Genomic DNA, 20,019 nt, shown 5'->3' with positions numbered 1-20,019 from the left:
TGCAATACCAGATACAGGTCTAGCTACTAGATATACTTGGCATGTGTACCTAGATTCATGATACCTTGATCATGGTATGGACTTGGTTTTTCCCTTTTGGTACGCATTATGTGGAGGTTGATATTTTCAGGAGTTACATACTTGGTTTCCTTTTTGGTACACATTATGAGGAGACTGGTATTTTCAGGAGTTACATGCTTTAGTGTCATGCATCATTTTGCATGATTGCACCCTGAGCGATTACCGACTCCATTGTTATTGAGCACATCACTAGTTATATGATTTACACACACAACCACTCATGGGTTAGTGGTATATCAGGCAGGGTGTGTGCAGTTTGCTCTGTAAGGGCTCCGCTGGTCCGCTCATGGGTAGTGTGGTTATAGCGTGGTAGCGGGCAGGGATCCCTCCTCTTGACTACGCCACAGGGAGATAAGAGCTTAGGCTCCCCCACTATGTTTGGGGTAGGAGGATTGGTGTACTCTGACAGCATCCTGTCCACTCGGTCACTCAGGAGTAGTGATGGCAAAGTACACAGTTGTCATAGCCCTACCCACTTGGTCTCACCATCACGTGTGAGATGGCTGACTGGCGTCAGGAGTGACCATGTCATTTGCATCATATGCATGGATTGCATTTATTGCTTGTGATTGTTGTATTTTTGTATGTTGCATTTTGATGGTTGCATATGAGTAAAATCCGAGAGTCCTTATACTTGATCGGGTGTCTACCTGGCCAGCCTTATTTGAACACCTTGCTTAAGAGTCGTCCAAGCAGGACCTGAGAATTTTGAAGTTGGGTGATCAACAAGACCAAGTGTGGAATGCCCCTCCATCCTGACTTTGACTATCACCTCTCCTTGACTTTGACTACCACATTATCTTCTGGATTCGCTTGCTATAACTTGTATCACTAGTCGTCTCTTCAAGTCTAATCGAAGGAGATGTAGGTGACTGACTGGACTCGAGTTTTAGTCTCGCTCACTCACCTTCTATACTTGGTGATTTTCAATACTCATATTCTTGATCGTACCTTAGATACTTGATGCTTTTTTTTTAAAACGATATGCCCTCTGTTAGGACTAGTACCGAGGACATGCAAAAAAGTATTTTTTGCTACAAAATATTTCACTTGTCATGTCCTTCATAAATGCCCATTTATGGGTGCATACCACGTGACCCCACTACTCATTCTCTGCAACATTTGCTGCCATTGACCACCTCGTATAATGCACTGACACACTCAATTTTGCAAATCAATGATCCTCCTTAAGTGGGCCATTTTAATCTAACGGTGGCGATTAAATTCCTCTCTATAAAATGCTAAATGATATGGGTTCTTCGTACTTCGTGCTTCCTTTTCTCTGGTGACCTTCCTCCTTTCCTTTATTTTCTCCGGTGACCCTCGTTCCTCTGTATTACGTCTTTTTCGAATCCCCGATAACCCAGTAAGTTACTCATCCTTTGTTTAAGTTTTGTTCTACCATGGCCCAAGAATCTTTTGCCCCCTGGTATACCTCTACTTCTTCAATCTTTGATGCCGCTAATCGAGCCTACCTTTACTCCAGATATGAGATCCCTCATACTTATCGCATTTGTCTTCCTTCTCTGGCTGATCGTCCTCACCTTCCTCCCGATAACCATGTCACTTTCTTTTCTGACCAATTAGTGGCCAGTCTGCACTTTCCCATTCACCCTTTTTAATCAGAAGTAAGCCAATATTTTCGCATCCTATTACAACAATTTGTGTCAAACGTCTTCCGTTATATGTGCGGGATGTTCATGTTATTTTGTCTATTCGGAATTCCTCCCAATCTTTATCTGTTTGCTTACCCCAAAAAATCAGAATTTAAGATTTTCCTCTTCTAGTCCTGACTGAAAGCGGTCTTCTTTGAGGACATGTCGTCCTCAAACAAGGGCTAGAAATCTCATTTCTTTTTATAGAAATACCTGATTCTATCACTTGGTCTACTATTTGACAATCTTCTTTTCCTTCTCTTCCTGATCCTACAAATCTTAAATAGGATCCTATCTTTGCTTCTTATCTCATTTCTTTGTCTCTTTTGGTAAGTTGTAATAAATTTATTTCTATGTTACCACTAATTGAGACATTTTTTGTTCAATGCAGTGATCGCGATTTTAAAATCCCTGATTTCTAAAGAGATTATCTTAGCCAAGGGAGAGCTCCTCACTAAGGAACCAGAGCTGTTGAACAAGCAAGGTCTATCCTCAACCGTCCCTACCAGTGAGACTTCCACGAGCCACTCAACTGAAGCCACTATTTCTAGAGAATTGCCACCTGCTTCACCTTCGATACCTGACATTGTTCCTTTAGAGCAGAAAGTTGCCTTAAAGAAAAAGTACAAGGGGAGGAAACTCACCCTTGCCCCTAGTCCCAAGAGACAAGCACTCTCAGCTCCGGAAGATATCGCCCTAGAGGATGAACAGGAACCATCTCCCAAATTGACTTTATCCTCTCTCTATCCAATCCTCTCAACATCCGCTCCTATTCCTACTCAAGAAGATTCTTCCTTACCAGGTGATTCACTAGCTTTAGGCTTTTTGACCTCCCCTCGAGGGAAATCCATTGTGATTGTCCAAGAAAAGTCTAGCTCACTATCCATTCCTTTTTTCTCTACCTTTCGCCCAAGCTTCAATTTCTCCAACATCTCTCCTTCCCTCTACTCTCCCTAATTTAAGTAACATTTCCGCAGATCCAACTCTATGTGAAGCCCTAGAAAAGTTAAAGGGTGCAAAGTTCAATTTACCCTCCTTGACCATAGAGGGCCTATTATTTATTTTCGGGCTCACTCTGGTCAACTTAGAGCTAAGTGCCACCTTTGGTGAGCAAAAATCCCTATCTTCCTTGTAATTAACCAATTGCAATTTTCCTACCATTTGTTATAGAAACTTCTAACCTTCACTTATTTTTGTAGCGGAGGTCGTTCTCCCAACCTTCCTATACAAGAACACTCGGCTAATAAGAGCAGTCTTAGACAGGCTAGGGGAAGATTTACTGAAAGAGCGTCAATTTGAACAACCTCTGTGCTTGTTGGTCCATCTCCAAATCTTGCAGATATCTATTGGGATCTTCACCAGATAGTCCATGAAACTTCGATAATAGATGTACAATATGTCATAACTCGAAGTTCGTCTCTAAATCAGAATATCTGATGCAAAAAAAAAAATCATCTGACAAGTCTGGTGTCCAAAGTTCTTTGAGCGTTTTTTTAGTGTTCTTCTCCATGTTGCTCATCAAGTCTGAGATCCTAAACACACTGAAACTCTGAAACTACTGATAACACATAGATTTCCTGATCTTACCTGAAATACTCATACCAATACAATCAAAACACACAGGAAATAGACAAGATAGCACACTTGCATACAAGATATGAAATAATTAAACCCTAACAATGTTTTAGAATTTTTTTTCAACCACAAAGGGAATTTAAATAAGAGAGAAAATAGAAAAATAATTCTAAGATTACCAAACACCACTACTTCTCCCCGGCAACGGTGCCAATTTTTGATAACCACATTTTTTTTCATGTCGTGACATGATATCAAAAGAATTATACGTTCTGAACCCCCTCAACTACACTAATACAGTATAGAAATGACTCAGGTCATCTCCCAACGAAAGCAACGATAGGATGGTAATCTAGGATTGTATGTTATTCCTATTTTTGGGGTTTTCAATATGAATGGAGGTTTTGGATTTTAATTCTAAATCTATCAAATGAAAAGCAAAGCAAGTAGGAAACTAATCTAATGCTGGAATTAAATCTAACTAAGTGTCAATGATTAATCCATAATGCATTGTCACTCTACGTTATGGTTTAACTATCAACACAATTACACTAAGGAAGGAAATAGTAAAGCATTAAATGAAACCTAATCTAATAAATGAAAGATAATACGAGTAATAAAGCTAAGCCTAACCTAACTACAATTATAACAAATAAAAGATAACATGAAGTAAAGCATAAAACGAAACCTAAAGCATGAAATGAAACCTAAGCTAATCTATCCTAATTGCATTCAAATGAAGAACTGGAACTTAAAGAAATTGGAAGAACAAGACAACCAAGAATTAAACAAAGGAGAATGCATCAAATTGAACCTAACTATTTAAAGAGACATTTCACCAAACACCTACTATGCATGAAACAAATTAAGCAAAATTAGTGCAATTCAAATATGGAATTAAACTCAATACAAGCATTCAATCTAAATTAACAAACATCAATAAAACTAAGCTAATCCAACCACAATTCACACATCCACTTCCAGCTCCAAGGACTACCCTAGCCGTCATGTAAGGGTCCGGCTCCGGAACCCCCAAAACTGGTGAACAGTAGCTCCAGCCATCTGCTGCTTGCTTCTACAACAACGAGGATGATATGAATCTTGCAACGAAGAACCCCTCCGCTGGAAGTTGACTGGCTGTGGGATTGCGCAGTGAAATCGAATGAACCGCCACCGCCGCCTCCTTGCTCTGCCACCTGAACCCCAGGTGATGAAGCTGCCATAAGGAAGCTAGACGGTGGAGATCACATCGGAGAACCCCTCCGATGAGGTGAAGATGGTTGTTGTCGTTGCCATTGCTCATAGCTTCCGCCAAGGATGCTTGTTGCTACCACCGCTTGGATCTAGAAGGAGAACGTGGAAAGAGCTGGCCGGCCAGTGGCAAGGGAAGAGAAGACGTTGTCGGCCGGTGGTGAGGAAGAAGAAAGGAAGAAGAAGAGGTAGAGGTGAGGTGTGGTGGGAGTTCTCGCGAGCCCTAGCACGCGAGGAAAAGGATCGCGAACAAAAAAAGGGGTTTCACTGTTCGTCCGCGTGAAGCATTAAGAAAGGATTTCTCTCTTTCAATCTGGGTCGTCCATTCAATAGAAGTGGATGTAAGGTTCAGATTTGATGATAGAGATGATGGGTGGAATGATCTTTTCTTGATGAAGTAAAGGCCTAGATTGTTTTAAATCTGGATCAAGGGAAGGATGCTTATATCTGAATGAAGGAATAAGATCTTTGTTGATATGGATCAACGGTTCACACTGATTCAGCTTGATCTCCTTCGTATAACCTCTAAATCAGGCCAAATTTAATCCGGCTTAACCCTAATCCATGACTCTTTGAATTTCCTACAAATCCATAATAAAAACATGAGATTAAATACCATAATTTGTAAAAATTTACAATTAAGTCCAGAATAGATCCTACTCATAAAATATAATATAAATACAAAATTAAGCATGCGAGAAGGTAAAAATTCCAAGAATAAGAACTAAAATAATGCACAAAAATGCTAGTTATCAATGATTGTACAAAGTGTTACTGACCAAAGACCAGGGAAGTGATCCCTGGCAAGGTCCTCCGACGCTCAAGTCAGTACACTTTCTAGCGAATGGGCGAAGAAGAAGAACAGTAGTGGATATGCGTCAGAGTAAGTTCTAGATGATGTGAATTACGTACCTTACCAATGGAGAGGATCTCCTTTATATACCACCTCTCACAATCTCCATGATCGTGAGGTAGCCTCTTGTGTCAAAGTTTGTTAGGTGATGGAAAGAGTACAGTCTGAGTGATCGATAATGATTAGTCCGAGGAATCTTTTTTCTACCCACAGATGTACCTCTTTTGTCGCTTATGGCTTAGGCCTTTGATGAGGTTGTTGAGATATACTATTGTAACAGATCAATTAGTGAGGAAATTCTCAAGGAATATTCCCTGACAACTTCGACAGCCGGTCAGAATGTTGTTTGTTGTTTGTCTGCTAAATATATCTCGGACGATCCTTAAGCCGGACGTTTAACTGGAATATTTTTCATTGAATATATTTTAAGATGATCTTTCATTTGGCCGGGCATATATAGTAAACCCTATGAAATGAAATACCTTTAACCTGTATTGGTATCAATCTTCTCTCTTATGTGCTAAGTACTGCAAAGTCCTACTCAGAGACTAGTATAATGCCCATAGTATGCCAAAGATCAATTCAAGGAACCATATGATAAGTTATGTATGTTAGAGTCTTTATTTTAGAGACAATATCAAATCAAGTAAATTAGACCCGGTCGACCTTTATCCGGTCAATCGTATATTAAGATCTTTGTGAGGTTAAGTGTCTTTGAGCCTGATTGGCCTTTGCCCAGTCGGGCGTACACAAAGAGTCCTATGTTCGACTAGCCTTTATCTGGCTGATCGTATATTAAGATCTTTGTAAGTCTAAGTGTCTTTGAGCCCGGTCGGACTTTACCCGGCCGGGCGTACACAGAGAGTCTTACGTTCGACCAGTCTTTATCTGGCCGATCGTATGTCAAGAACTTCATAAGACTCAAGTGTCTAGAGTCTGGACGGCCTTTCATCAGATCGGATTCCTTTGAATCCAGCCAGTTATTTACTATCCAAGCACATTATTTCTTTAGTTTCAGAGTAAAACTCTAGAGTCTTATACTCGATCGGGTGTGTACCTGGCCAGCCTTATCTAAACGCCCTACTTTAGAGCCTCGCAGGCAGGACCCGATAATTTTAAGGTTGGGTGATCAACATAACCAAGTGTGGAATATCCCTCTATCTTAACTTTGATCGCCACATCTTCTTAACTTTGACTATCACATCATCTTCTAAATTTACTCGCTATAACCCATATCACCTTCCTTTCAAATAATAGGACCAATCTTGTTTTATGAAATTAAAATGATTTTTTCCCAAAATTGATTATTTTGGAAGAAATAGTTTAAATTTGAAGGTTTTCAGTTAAGGAGATTGACACTTGATAGAGTTAATTATTTTCCTTAACCTCAAAATTTCTAAGAACAAATAAATAAATTTAAAGCGATAAACAATAAACTTAATCGAGATATAGTTATGTCGTAAACATGACATCACATAAGAAAACATAATAGACAAGGAACCGGATTAAAGAGTCATGTCCTTGTCTTTAGTGTTGTTGGCTTGATCCATGTGAAAGAAGATGCAGTGGAAAGGAAGATCTTCTAAGGAGCTTAGAGGATGGCGGTGCCAAAAAGTTCTAGGTCAATGGGGAATCAAAAGCTCTGTCAAGATTACCTTAAACCCTTAGGGATCCCCCTTTATATAGAAATCCAATCTATTATTAGCCAATAGATAATAATGGATTGGACTAAAAGGTTCTACACATTGAACCCACATCAAATAACTTGAAACTCAATAACTTTAAGTTAGATCACTTAACAAATTTCAGTATCGTAAGTCTTTTAAATCACATGTAAATCCACCTTAAGGGATATTAAATTCAACACTCTCCCACTTGGACTATATATGATTATAGACAACACGGAAATGTAAATTTAATTGATATCATACTTTATAGGTATAAGATATCCCTGTAAACAACTTGGTTAATTAATTTCATTGGTATAAGACTAAAGAGATTATTACCGTTGAGATGTATACTATAAGCCTAACTTTTGTATAAACATCTGTTTTGAAATATTTTGAAATGAGAATCACTTTGGTCAAATGTTTGTATTTTATATTTATATATATGTCAATGTAGTTGCCCATTTAATTTATATTGTAGATAACATAGTATGTGGTGCCACATAGAAGATCATGTTATCGGTTCCTTATAAATTATAAATAGTAGCTTACAACCAAGATGAATTGGGATAAATCATTGAAACGATTGTAGTGTAATTTAGTATTAGTTTGTCTTGATTATAAAATTACACTAGTATACTATGTGTGTATTGAGCAGGACTATTTGAGGTTGTTCGATTTGTACTGACTACATAAAAGAACAGAACATTTGTTATTATGGATGTGTATCCTCTTAATCCCTATATAATAACAAACATGTATACTTAGTATTTATTTCTTTAACTTATCAATGAGTGAGATTTATTCGTTAAATCAATAGGGCAAATGAGTTGGGAGATAGTACTATTTATATGGTGTGTTGTTGATTATAGAAGGAATCTGTGTCCTAATTATTTAGGCTGATGATGTCCCCTTGAGGATCTTATAAGGATTATCATATAAACCCTGCAGGTGGACTTAGTCCGACATGATAATAAAGTTGAATGGTACTACTCTTGGAATCAGATGTTAATTAATTGGGTTATCAGTAACTCAATTAATTAACGAACACACGATATCTTAAATATAGGGAGATTAACGCACTCATGATAAGAAGGAGCACATATGTAATATGGGATTGGTGCGGTACTTCAATAATAACCCTTTAGAGGTATGTGTTATTATTGATAGACTTGAGTTGAATATTCGGGCCGAACACAGGAAGCCCAAGTCCATTAGGAGGCCTAAACCAATTCCTCCTATAGATCCCTGTTGTAGCCTTTATATAAAGCCTCGCATCCACCCATCCAAGTTGTTGTTGTTGTTGTGTTTTTTGGTGAGCCTCCTCCTTTCCTAGGGCCGGCGGCACCACCTCCTCCTCCTAGGGCTGGCGCCACCTCCCTCTTCTCCTAGGGCTGGCGCCACCTCCCTCTTTTCCTAGGGTCGGCGCCACCTCCCTCCTTTTCTAGGGTCGGTGGTTCCTCCACCTTGCTAAGGCCGGAGACTCCTCCTCCTTGCTAGGGTCGGTGGCTCTTGCTTTCCTTGTTGGGCGGCGGCTTGGAAAAGAAGAAGAAGAGGAGAAGGTGCCTCATCCTAGAGCTTCTCTTGGTGGAGGAGAGGAATACAGCAGAAGATCAAGAGGTCTTTAGCTATAAAGGAAAGGTACAACTAGTTCTTTGATTTCGCTGCGTAATTAGTTTAGTTTTCTTTGTATCGATTTTGAATACCAACACAAGAGGCCAGCGATCTTGTACTTCGATCAAGGTGTGCTTTGATCCATCAAGAACTTGCTTGATTGATCAAACACATGTCTGATTGAACATGGGGGTTACTAGGAAAAGTTCTGTACTTGTACAGTTTTGTACAGAGAAATTGAAATAGAACGGAATTCCAGCGCCTTCAAGTGGTATCATAGCCAAGTTTTCTGGCTCTGTGTGATTGGTTTTCGGTTAAATTATGCACTGCTTATATATAAGTTTAGGTAGGATAATAGTAGGATGTGCTAGAAAGATTAACTCTGTGGTTGCAGGCATCCTAGGCCCAACTATTATGGCTTTGTGTGTTTATGTATGATTTGAACCCTCAGACATGTCGAGGTTGTTTTGTATTGTGCATGATTGTAATAATTAAATACAGCTGGTTGCTATATTATTTTTTTACATTCTATTTGATCTAGATTACATGTAAATTCCTTTGTGGAATATAGGATCGATAAATGTAATTTTTTTTTTTTGCGACTTGTATCCTTGCTATGCATGGTGGTATTTTAAGGACCGGAGGCGCGGTGAAGAAGGAAGCAAGATAGACGCGACGGCTTGATCGATTAGCGACATATTGGAGGACAACGATAGATGAGGCACATATTGGAAAATAGTGATGGATGAGGTCATAATAGTTGGAAATTTTATTTCATATTTATTGCCTTTATATGCTGTTTTTATGTGCTGTGATGTGTGTGCATGTTAAAATTCCTCAATTTAAATAACTAAGTGGGAGAGAGATTATTTAAATAAATTCCACAGTCTCCATTACTGGTTTGTAAGTGATGCACTCAAACTTACGTGTTGTCTTTAAGTGTCTTCCTCTATATCGAATGAATTTGTTTGCGGATCACTAGATCAAACTTCCTCTTTGGATGATTATAGGAAATTATTTAGGTATGTGTGATTTTTTCTATCTGAAGGGGTACAATCCTAATTAATGGACTAAGTATCAAGTAATGGTATACACTTAGGCGCATTTAATAGTATCCTCCCCATCGGAGCCACTGTTATTATTTGTGTGACCAAAGATGAACCAATAATTAATTTTATTTGTCATAAAGTTAGGTTGACAAGATAATAAAATTAATGGATAAAACCTCCTCTTACAAATATTTGAATTAGTATACGTCCGCACTATCGTGGCATACGAAATTCATGGTGTTTTGAGGTGTTGGTGAATTTAAATTATATTGTTTGAGAAATCAATATTATTTTAAATTATAAAGTTTTGACCAAACATTTTATTTGGTGATTCTCAAGATTTTAAAATGGCTTTCAATTTTCTTGCTGTTATTTTAAAAGAAAATAAACTTACTGGTCCAAATTATATTGATTGGAAACAGAACTTGGGCATTGTCTTAACTGCTGAAGAATACAAGTTCATACTTCTTGAGGTCTGTCCAAGCATGCTTAATAAGGATTCTAGTGAAGAGTAGATAGAGAGACATAGGAAATGGGTCAAGGCAGATGAGATGACGCGGTGTTACATTTTAGCTTCTATGTTAAATGTGCTGCAACATCAGCATCAGGCCCTACCTGTTGGAGCAATTTCCCTAGGTCAAGTTTGACCAGTTTGACTAAGCTTGAGTTGAGTCAAGTTTGAGTCAGGATTTGAGTTTTGATGTTTGACAATATAAGGAGATTATTGGAGCAATCATCCGGTTATGGAGATGGTCAAAGGGTTGACCAGGTTGATGAGAATACAAGTCAAGTAGGTCAAGGTTGACAGGAGACTTGACTGGGAAATTCCTAACTCGATGTTAGGCATTTGGAAAGTCCGGGTGAGGAGCCAGGCAACGAAAAAGTCCTAGTGAGGAGCTAGGCAGGAGAAAGTCCTTGTGAGGAGCCAGGCAACGGGAAAGTCCTAGTGAGGAGCTAGGCAGGAGAAAGTCCTGGTGAGGAGCTAGGCAATTGGAAAGTCCTAGTGAGGAGCCAGACAGTTGGAAAGTCCAAGTGTGAACTTGGCAAAGGAGAAAGTCCTGGTGAGGAGCTAGGCAATTGGAAAGTCCAAGTGTGATCTTGGCAAAGGATGTAAGTCCAAGCATGTGGTCTTGGCAAGGTAAGTCCTGGTATGACTTGGCAAGGAAGACCCGACAACTAGGATGAGGCCGAAGGAAGCTCCTGAAGGCAAGGCATGAAGGATGGGGAGATATCTGAGGGGCGCGAGGCTGATGGAGGAGGCCAGAAGGCTAGTTCGAGGTTGGTCGGGTGTGGCCAAATGCTAGGCATGGAGACCCAACAGGTCACGGTTGACCGGGAGTTGGGTTGGAGACTTTGGACTTGAGATTGAGTCAAGTCCAGATCGTCAATCGATTGAACCAGGGTCCAATCGATCAGTCGATCCATTGGAGTGTGCTGCGAAGGAAGAAATGGCCCAATCGATTGGTCGATCGATTGGGAGCATGAATCGTGAGCACAGAGACCTTCCCAATCGATCGGGCAATCGATTGGGAATCTCCAATCAATCAGTCGATCGATTGGAGCTGGGAGTTCTCGCGTGATCGCGAGAACACAGAAAGCATCTGAATCTATCAATGGATCGATTCAGACTGTCCCAATCGATTGCCCGATCAATTGAGATTCGACCATTGCGCAAGATGCAGGTGATGGGCGGCTGCGATTGTGCGGAGCTGACGTGGCAATCGATTGGGGTTGATTTCAATCGATTGGAGGCACTGTATATAGCCTGGGCGGAGCGCCTTCTTCACTAGAACTTTGTGTTCTTCTCCTGCAATCTTCAGCGATTTTCACGCGAGCTTCTTCAGATCTTCACCGCCAGTTCTTGAAGGCGCTTGGGTGCATTCCCAAGGTTCAAGACGCAACAACATGCAATAAGTAAGTAAAAAGGAGGGTGTATTTCATTTATATCTTGTATTTTCTTCTTGTGTGAGTTGTGTTGTTGTGTGTGAGTTTGTACGAGGCTTCTCCGCCTCCGGCTGTGACTGAGAAGGAGGTTTTCATAGTGAAGGAGCATGTCGTGTGTGGATCCTTGGATTAGTCACCTCTTCTTGAGGTGGATACTAAGTAAATCTACTTGTTAGCGTTGTGTGAGTCTTGTATTTTATTTCCGTTGTATATCATCATCAAGACGCAACCAACGAGCGCACAATGAGACGCTATTCACCCCCCCCCCCCTCTAGCGGACACATCGGTCCCAACAATTGGTATCAGAATGAGGTCGCTCTTCTACGGACTAACCGCCAAGAGAGCAAGAAGCTAGAGGAAGAAGATGGAGTTCGAAGGACCGCTTGGATGGGACATCCGGATTCCACCCCCATATGACAAAGAGGACTTCAATTTTTAGAGAACTTGGTTGGAAACATGGTTCCAAATGGATTGGAACCAATGAGTTGTTTTGGAGGACCCATTTGAAGCTCCAACGGACAAGAAGGGTAAGCGCCTTCGACCTCGACATTGGACCTAGGAACAAAGGGAGCAAGCGGAGGCAGATAAGGAACAAAAACTTTGTTAAATCTATTACCCTCTAACATAATCTTGAGTGTAGGTGAATGCACGAGTGCAAGTGATCTTTGGAAAAAGGTCATTGCCTATCATGAGAACCCCACTCAATTTCAAGGAGTGGATGAGCCTAAGGAGAAGGGCTCATTGGTCCAAGAAGAGAAGGACAAATCCGATGTTGACATAAGGTCAACATTCGAGGAGGAGAAGGAAGAAGATGAGAGATCTTCTACATCTTGAAGAGAGGAAGAGGTAGAAGTATCCACATCCTCAAGAGTTGAAGAGGTGGAAGCACCCACACCCTCAAGAGGAGAAGAAGAAGATGATGATGCAACCTCCACAATGCAAGATAAATCAAATGGAGGATCAAGTGTCACCCCTACAAGCAAAGGTATAGAAATTTCGATTGTAAATAATAAAAATCATATTATTTGCTTTGAGTGTAGGGAACATGGACACTATAAGGGCAAGTGTCCAAAATTCGCCAAGAAGAAGGGCCAAGTGGCAACCAAGGCTAAGGAGAAGCCAAAAGTGGTTAGTCCCACAGAACACAAAAGCAAGGAGCACATTGTGTGCTTCTCATGCAAACAAAGAGGACATTACCGAAGTCAATGTCCTAAAGAGAGGAAGCCAACCAAAGTCAAAGGAGGAAGCACAAGCCTAGGGGGAGCTTCCAAGGTAAAAATCAATGTATCATTTAATGAATCTATTCCTTTGACACGATGTAAAAAGCATGCTAGATATAATTCTTACCATCTTAATGCAAATTATCATGAAAGTAGGAAGCATGATAGCGTTAAGGGAAAATACATTCCTCCTCATGCTAGAACTATCACACCTAAGTTTAGGAAGGTAGATAGTAACTTAGGCAATAACTCTAAGGATTATAGATATATGTCAAAATATAGAAATGCTCATAGGGGTCAAGAAATATCCAAATCTATGGATTTAATGATGGAGAACTAAGTCTTGAGGTCAAGACTTGATAACTTAGAAAGGACCCTGGCAAGAATGAAAAATATTCTTAAGGATCAAAATGAGCAAACTCTAGGGAGAACTAGGCAAGAGTCATTCAATGGTCATAAAGGTTTGGGATACAAACCCAAAGCCAAGAAGAGTGAGACTCAATGCCATAGGGTTCCATATAGCTATAGGACCAACCCTAAGTTTAGAGGTCAAGCCAAAAATACTAGGGAAGTCATCCCTAAGAGTACGTTTGTCAAGACCAATGTGACTAAGACTTCTAGAAGTCAAACAAAGTTACAAAGAAGGTCACAAGGGAAGCAATCCCTAGAGTTGACCTAGTAGAAGTGATCAAGGCTTCTAAGAAGCCTAGAAAGGTCCTTAGGAAGGTGACTAGGGAAGTTATCCCTAGTGAGTACCTAAAACATCCAAAGAGCATCAATATGTTTTGGGTTCCTAGGAGCATATTCTCTACACCCTAGATGGGTCTAGAGAGTGTCAACTCTATTTGGAAGGGTAGTGAACCCAACCTTGATGAAGTTGGCACTTGGAGAGCATTTTCAAGGTTTCACTAACCTTTGAAAATGAAAAGGATTATTAGTATTACTCTTTGAAAGAGTAAAATGTGTCAAAATTTGAGGAGTTGAATCTAATTTAAATTGGCACAATTTGGAGAATCATATGAACTACCAAGTTAGGATTTTGGTATGTTCTTAGGGAGTCAAGGGAAAATCCGGGCTTAAAATATAAGGTGATTACTCCTTTGGAAGGATAAATATGCCAAAATTTGAGGAATGTGCTTAATTTTAATTGACATAAATAAATCAAGAGATTAAAGAAATGTCAAGTTGGGGTTTGGCACTTTCTTGATGAAATTGGGCAATCTAGGATTTAATTTTAAGATTAGCTAAGGTTTAAGGACATTTAGATAGGTAATCTAGGTATTTTATTTATGCTAATTTGACATGCTTTGTTTGCACATCATATGTCATGACATCATGTGTTGCATTCATTTTTAGTATGAAAAACACAAAAATACCATGTCATGTCATACATACATCATGTAGCTATAACATTATTTTCTTTTGAAAATTGCTTATTTTGATGTATGCCATGTAACATCATGCATTATGTTAATTTCCTTGTAATTAAGGATAAAAGACATTTATCATGCATGGTAAATATCTCAACAAGTGGGATGACACCAAGTGACATCCTAGGTGGATGATCATAAGTTTCATAATGCCTAGATAGTTATGCATGATCCCTTAGTTTAGGGCAAAACCAAATATACATCTCACAAAGAACCATAAGATGACTTGTATGTGTTTTAGTACACATTAGATATAAGTGAGATATTAGGATGGTGAACAAAACTCAAGATGTTGATTTAGTGCATCTTGTTGAGTTTTAGGTTCATCAAAACACATGGTTATGTGTTTTCCAATCATTGGGAAAGCTAATGTACAAGTCATGTGCATTGAGCCCAAGGAACATGGTTGGATATTGATTTTGAAAATGTTTTTAAAATACTTTTGAAAATCTTGGTGAAGACTACTTTAGATAGTATTTATCGTTGAAAAGTTAGACACAAACTAGGAGAAAACATTGAAGTTTTCAAGAGTTTTTAAATTTGTGTCACTCTTTGAAAATAGGAAGTATTTTCATATAAAACTATTTTTCCTTGATAGAGTATATCCTAAAGAGTATCTACATGAATTTTCATGATTTTTATAATTTTGTATAATTTTTGGGGAGTTTCTGAATTTCGCTAAAACTAAATTTCAGAAAATCAGAAACTCAATCGATCAGTCAATCGATTGGGATGATTTTAATCAATTAGTCGATCGATTGGGAAGTCAATCCCCGTGAATAGAGGGTCAGTGGATCGATCAGCCGATCGATTGACCCAGGCTGGATCGATCAGCCGATCGATTCAGAGGGAATTTCTGCGAGCAGTAGCTTGTGGAATCGATCAATGGATCGATTGAAGTGATTTCAATTGATTGAGTCCCAACTTCAATCGATTGGGAAGTCTGATTTTGGCCTAAAAAGCATGATTTCAGCACTTTAAGCCACTTCAAGTTCCAATAACCATTCCAAATCCCTTGGAATACATTTGTATACATTTAAGGGGAGCTTTCATGATGAAAGCAAGCATGGATTGGTTAAGGTAGACTTAGGTGAAGTTTAGTTTCGTTATTGAATTTTGAACCTCAAAACTTCAAGTTTTAGTTTTCCTAATTGTTTAGGAACTCCAAGTCATTGTTGGTGCAATGACAGAAGTTTGACCATGTTTTTTGGGGGAGCTACTCCTTGAATGTATGAAAATTTATCTTCAAGGACCTTGGAAGGGAGTTAAACCTTCATAATGGATAATACTTAGGGTCGAGTATTGGGGAACAATGGAAGATTGGTTATCTTCATTGCTAGGATGATAAATACTCTCAGATAAGCATTATGAAGAAGATTACTGCTCAAGGGGGAGCATTGAATACAATGAATGGGAGTTTCATTGGGAAGTTGAGCATGCATGCTCTAGGATGAGCATTATGAAGTGAAGTAGAGCTCAAGGGAGAGCTTAGGCGGCAATGAAGAATATGAGATCTTTATTGTGGGGTTGTTAACAACATATGAGGTTGTAAACAACGTAGAATTAACTCTTATGGAGAAGAGTTTGTTTTCAGTTTTTGATGTGTGACAAAGGGGGAGAATGGAAGGTTAAGTTAGGCCTTCATCCCAAGCAGGGGGAGTTTGCCCTCTAGGAAAGGGATAGAATGAAGGAAACCTTCATTCATGCCTTGTCATGAAAAGGTTAAGGCTATGGGATTTAGCCTTGTGATAAAGAAGAGGTTAAGGCTATGGGATATAGCCTTGGTATAAAGAAGAGGTTAAGGCTATGGGATTTAGCCTTGTGAAAAAGAAGAGGTTAAGGCTATGAGATTTAGCCTTGGTATAAAGAAGATGTTAAGGCTATGAAATTTAGCCTAACTTAGAGGTATTGTCAAACATCAAAAAGGGAGAGATTGTTAGGGCAATTTCCCTAGATCAAGTTTAACCAGTTTGACTAAGCTTGAGTTGAGTCAAGTTTGAGTCGGGATTTGAGTTTTGATGTTTGACAATATAAAGAGATTGCTGGAGCAATCATCCGGTTATGGGGATGGTCAAAGGGTTGACCAGGTTGATGAGAATACAAGTCAAGTAGGTCAAGGTTGACAGGAGACTTGACTGGGAAAGTCCTATCTGGATGTTGGACATTTGGAAAGTCCGGGTGAGGAGCCAGGCAACGGAAAAGTCCTAGTGAGGAGCCAGGCAACGGGAAAGTCCTAGTGAGGAGCTAGGTAGGAGAAAGTCCTGGTGAGGAGCCAGGCAATTGGAAAGTCCTGGTGAGGAGCCAGGCAAGTGGAAAGTCCTGGTGAGGAGCCAGGCAATTGGAAAGTCCAAGTGTGAACTTGGCAAAGGAGAAAGTTCTGGTGAGGAGCCAGGCAATTGGAATGTCCAAGTGTGATTTTGGCAAAGGATGTAAGTTCAAGCATGTGATCTTGGCAATGTAAGTCCTGGTATGACTTAGCAAGGAAGACCCGACAACTAGGATGAGGCCGAAGGAAGCTCCTAAAGGCAAGGCGTGAAGGATGGGGAGATATTCGAGGGACGCGAGGCTGATGGAGGAGTCTAGAAGGCTAGTTCGAGGTTGGTCGGGTGTGGCCAAATGCTAGGCATGGAGACCCAACAGGTCACGGTTGACCGGGAGTTGGGTTGGAGACTTTAGACTTGAGATTGAGTCAAGTCCAGGATGGTCAATCGATTGGGCAATCAATTGAACCAGGGTCCAATCGATCAGTCGATCGATTGATTGTGCTGCGAAGGAAGAAATGACCCAATCGATTGGGAGCATGAGTCGTGAGCATAAAGGTCTTCCCAATCAATCGGGCAATCGATTGGAAATCTCCAATCGATCGGTCGATCGATTGGAGCTGGGAGTTCTCGCGCAATCGCGAGAACACATAAAGCATCTGAATCGATCGGTGGATCGATTCAGACTGTCCCAATCGATTGGCCGATCGATTGGGATTCGACCGTTGCGCAGGATGCAGGTGATGGATGGCTGTGATTGTGCGGAGCTGACGTGACAATCGATTGAGGTTGATTTCAATCGATTGGAGGTACTGTATATAGCCTGGGCGGAGCGTCTTCTTCGCTAGAACTTTGCGTTCTTCTCCTGCGATCTTCAGCGATTTTCACGCGAGCTTCTTCCAATCTTCACCGCCAGTTCTTGAAGGAGCTTGGGTGCATTCCCAAGGTTCAAGAGGAAACAACAAGCAACAAGTAAGTAAAAAGAAGGGTGTATTTCATTTATATCTTGTATTTTCTTCTTGTGTGAGTTGTGTTGTTGTGTGTGAGTTTGTATGAGGCTTCTCCGCCTCCGGTTGTGATCAAGAAGGAGGTTTTCATAGTGGAGGAGCGTGTCGTGTGTGGATCCTTGGATTAGTCACCTCTTCTTGAGGTGGATACCAAGTAAATCTACTTGTTAGCGTTGTGTGAGTCTTGTATTTTATTTCCGCTGCATATCATCATCAAGACGTAACCAACGAGCATGCGACAAGACGCTATTCACCCCCCCCCCCTCTAGCGGGCACATCAGTCCCAACACTACCCACTGCCTATGACATGATGCTCAATCTCAAGGAACTCTTCGGACACCAGAATCGGGTTGCCAGGCAGGAGGCCATGAGAAACTTAATGACGACCACCATGACTGAGAGGACACCCGTGAGAGATCATATCCTCAAGATGATGGCTCATTTGAATGAGATGGAAGTCCTTGGAGCTGAAATCGATGGGGAAATACAGGTTGATATCATTCTCCAAACGCTGCCCAAGAGTTTTGAGCAGTTCTGCCTGAACTACAACATGAACAAAAGGGTTTATTTGTTGGCGGAACTTCTGACAGAACTCCAAGCGGCAGAAGGGCTATTTCATCAAAGTTCTCAAGTTCACGTTGCTAAAAACGTTTCTGCCTCTAAGCTGAAAGGTGGAAAGAAGAAGAAGAAACAAGTTGGTTCGACAAAGAAAGTGATTCGACCTCAAGGGACTGGGCCGCAGGTAGGTGTGAAGAAGCCGAAGGGAAAATACTTCACATGCAAGCAGTCTGGACATTGGAAGGTGGACTATCCTCGCAGAAAGGAGAACAATAAAGGTATATCTTATTCATTAGTTGTTGAAACATGTTTAGCGGTATTATCTACCGGTACCTGGTGTGTAGATACGGGAACCACTGATCATGTTTGCAATTCATTGCAGGGGTTCCAGGAAACCAAACGACTACATGAAGGGGAGATCGTCGTCTATATGGACAATGCTACGAGAGTGACGGTTGTTGCAGTGGGAGATGTTTATTTATCTTTTGATAGGAATAAAACTTTGATTTTGAAAAATTATCTTTACGTACCATGTTTTAGAAAGAACTTGATTTCAGTTTCTAAATTATTTATCGATGGATATTCTGTTTCTTTTGATGACAAAGTGATTGTCAAGAAAAATAGGGTGGTTATCTGTTCTGGTACGTTGGTTGACAATTTGTATACTCTTAATCCAATAACTCTCATGATGCAACAAATGAAAATTAATAACACATCTTCTAATTCTAATAAGAGAAAGCAATCTTCGGAAATGAACCAAACATATCTTTGGCATCTAAGATTGGGTCATATTAACTTGAGTAGGATTCAAAGGTTAATAGCCGATGGACCTTTGGGTTCATTGGTAGTGGAAAACTTTCCGATCTATGAGTCTTGCTTGGAAGAAAAAAATGACCAAGAGACCTTTTAAGGGAAAGGGGTATAGAGCCAAAGAAGTGTTGGAATTGGTTCATTCTGATTTGTGTGGCCCTATGACTATCCAGGCAAGAGGTGGTTTCGAATATTTTATCTCTTTTATAGACGATTATTCGAGATATGGGTACATTTACTTGATGCGCCGCAAGTCTGAGTGCTTTGATAAGTTCAAAGAGTACAAGACTAATATGGAGAAACGTCATGGTAAAAGTATCAAGACATGACAGTCTGATCGTGGTGGAGAGTATCTCTTAGGAGAGTTTAAGAGTTACTTATCAGAGGCCGAGATTCAATCCCAATTGTCTGCACTTGGTACACCCCAACAGAATGGTGTGGCGGAACGAAGGAATAGGACTCTTATGGAAATGGTTAGATCAATGATGAGTTATTCAGAATTACCAAATTCGTTTTGGAGATATGCTCTGGAAACGGCGACGTACATTCTGAACTTGTTACCTTCTAAGTCGTACCCTCTACACCCATAGAATTGTGGAATGGGCGTAAGACTAGTTTGAAAAACATTCGGATTTGGGGTAGTCCAGCACATGTACTAAAGGGAGACGTCATATAGAAGTTCTCTTTTTCGTGGGATATCTTAGAGGAACGAAAGGTGGTTTGTTTTATAGTCCTAAAGATCAGAAGGTCATTGTTAGCACCAATGCCCAATTTTTAGAAGAGGACTATGTAATGAACCACAAGCCCATAAGTAAAATTATTCTTGAGAACTAAGAGAGGACACTTCTACTTTAGTACCAACGGTACAAGATAAGATACCACAAGTAACTGCAACACATGTCACAAATGATGCACAATTACAGGTAGTGCCTCGTCTTAGTGGGAGGGTTGTTAAACAACCTGAAAGATTCATGTTTTTGGGAGAGTCTTCGGACTTGATCCCTGGTGAACATGAAGATGATCCCTGGACATATGATGAAGCAC

The 20,019-nt window shown here is 40.2% G+C and overlaps 1 protein-coding gene across 1 annotated transcript in view; it reads left to right on the top strand.

Moving 5' to 3' along the window:
• The first annotated feature begins 1,484 nt into the window (after nucleotides 1-1,484).
• The window catches only part of LOC121996880, a 31,154-nt gene continuing 12,619 nt past the window's right edge, over nucleotides 1,485-20,019 (top strand). The window contains exons 1-2 of the mRNA XM_042551045.1: nucleotides 1,485-1,674; nucleotides 2,128-2,538. Of these exons, the coding sequence (XP_042406979.1) occupies nucleotides 1,485-1,674; nucleotides 2,128-2,538 (601 nt within the window). The remainder of the gene's footprint in view (nucleotides 1,675-2,127; nucleotides 2,539-20,019) is intronic.

Source organism: Zingiber officinale, chromosome 1A, assembly GCF_018446385.1.
Source record: "Zingiber officinale cultivar Zhangliang chromosome 1A, Zo_v1.1, whole genome shotgun sequence".
NCBI lineage: Eukaryota > Viridiplantae > Streptophyta > Magnoliopsida > Zingiberales > Zingiberaceae > Zingiber > Zingiber officinale.
The sequence above is the reverse complement of the archived record's forward strand: the minus strand, read 5'-3'. Positions and strand labels throughout refer to the sequence as shown.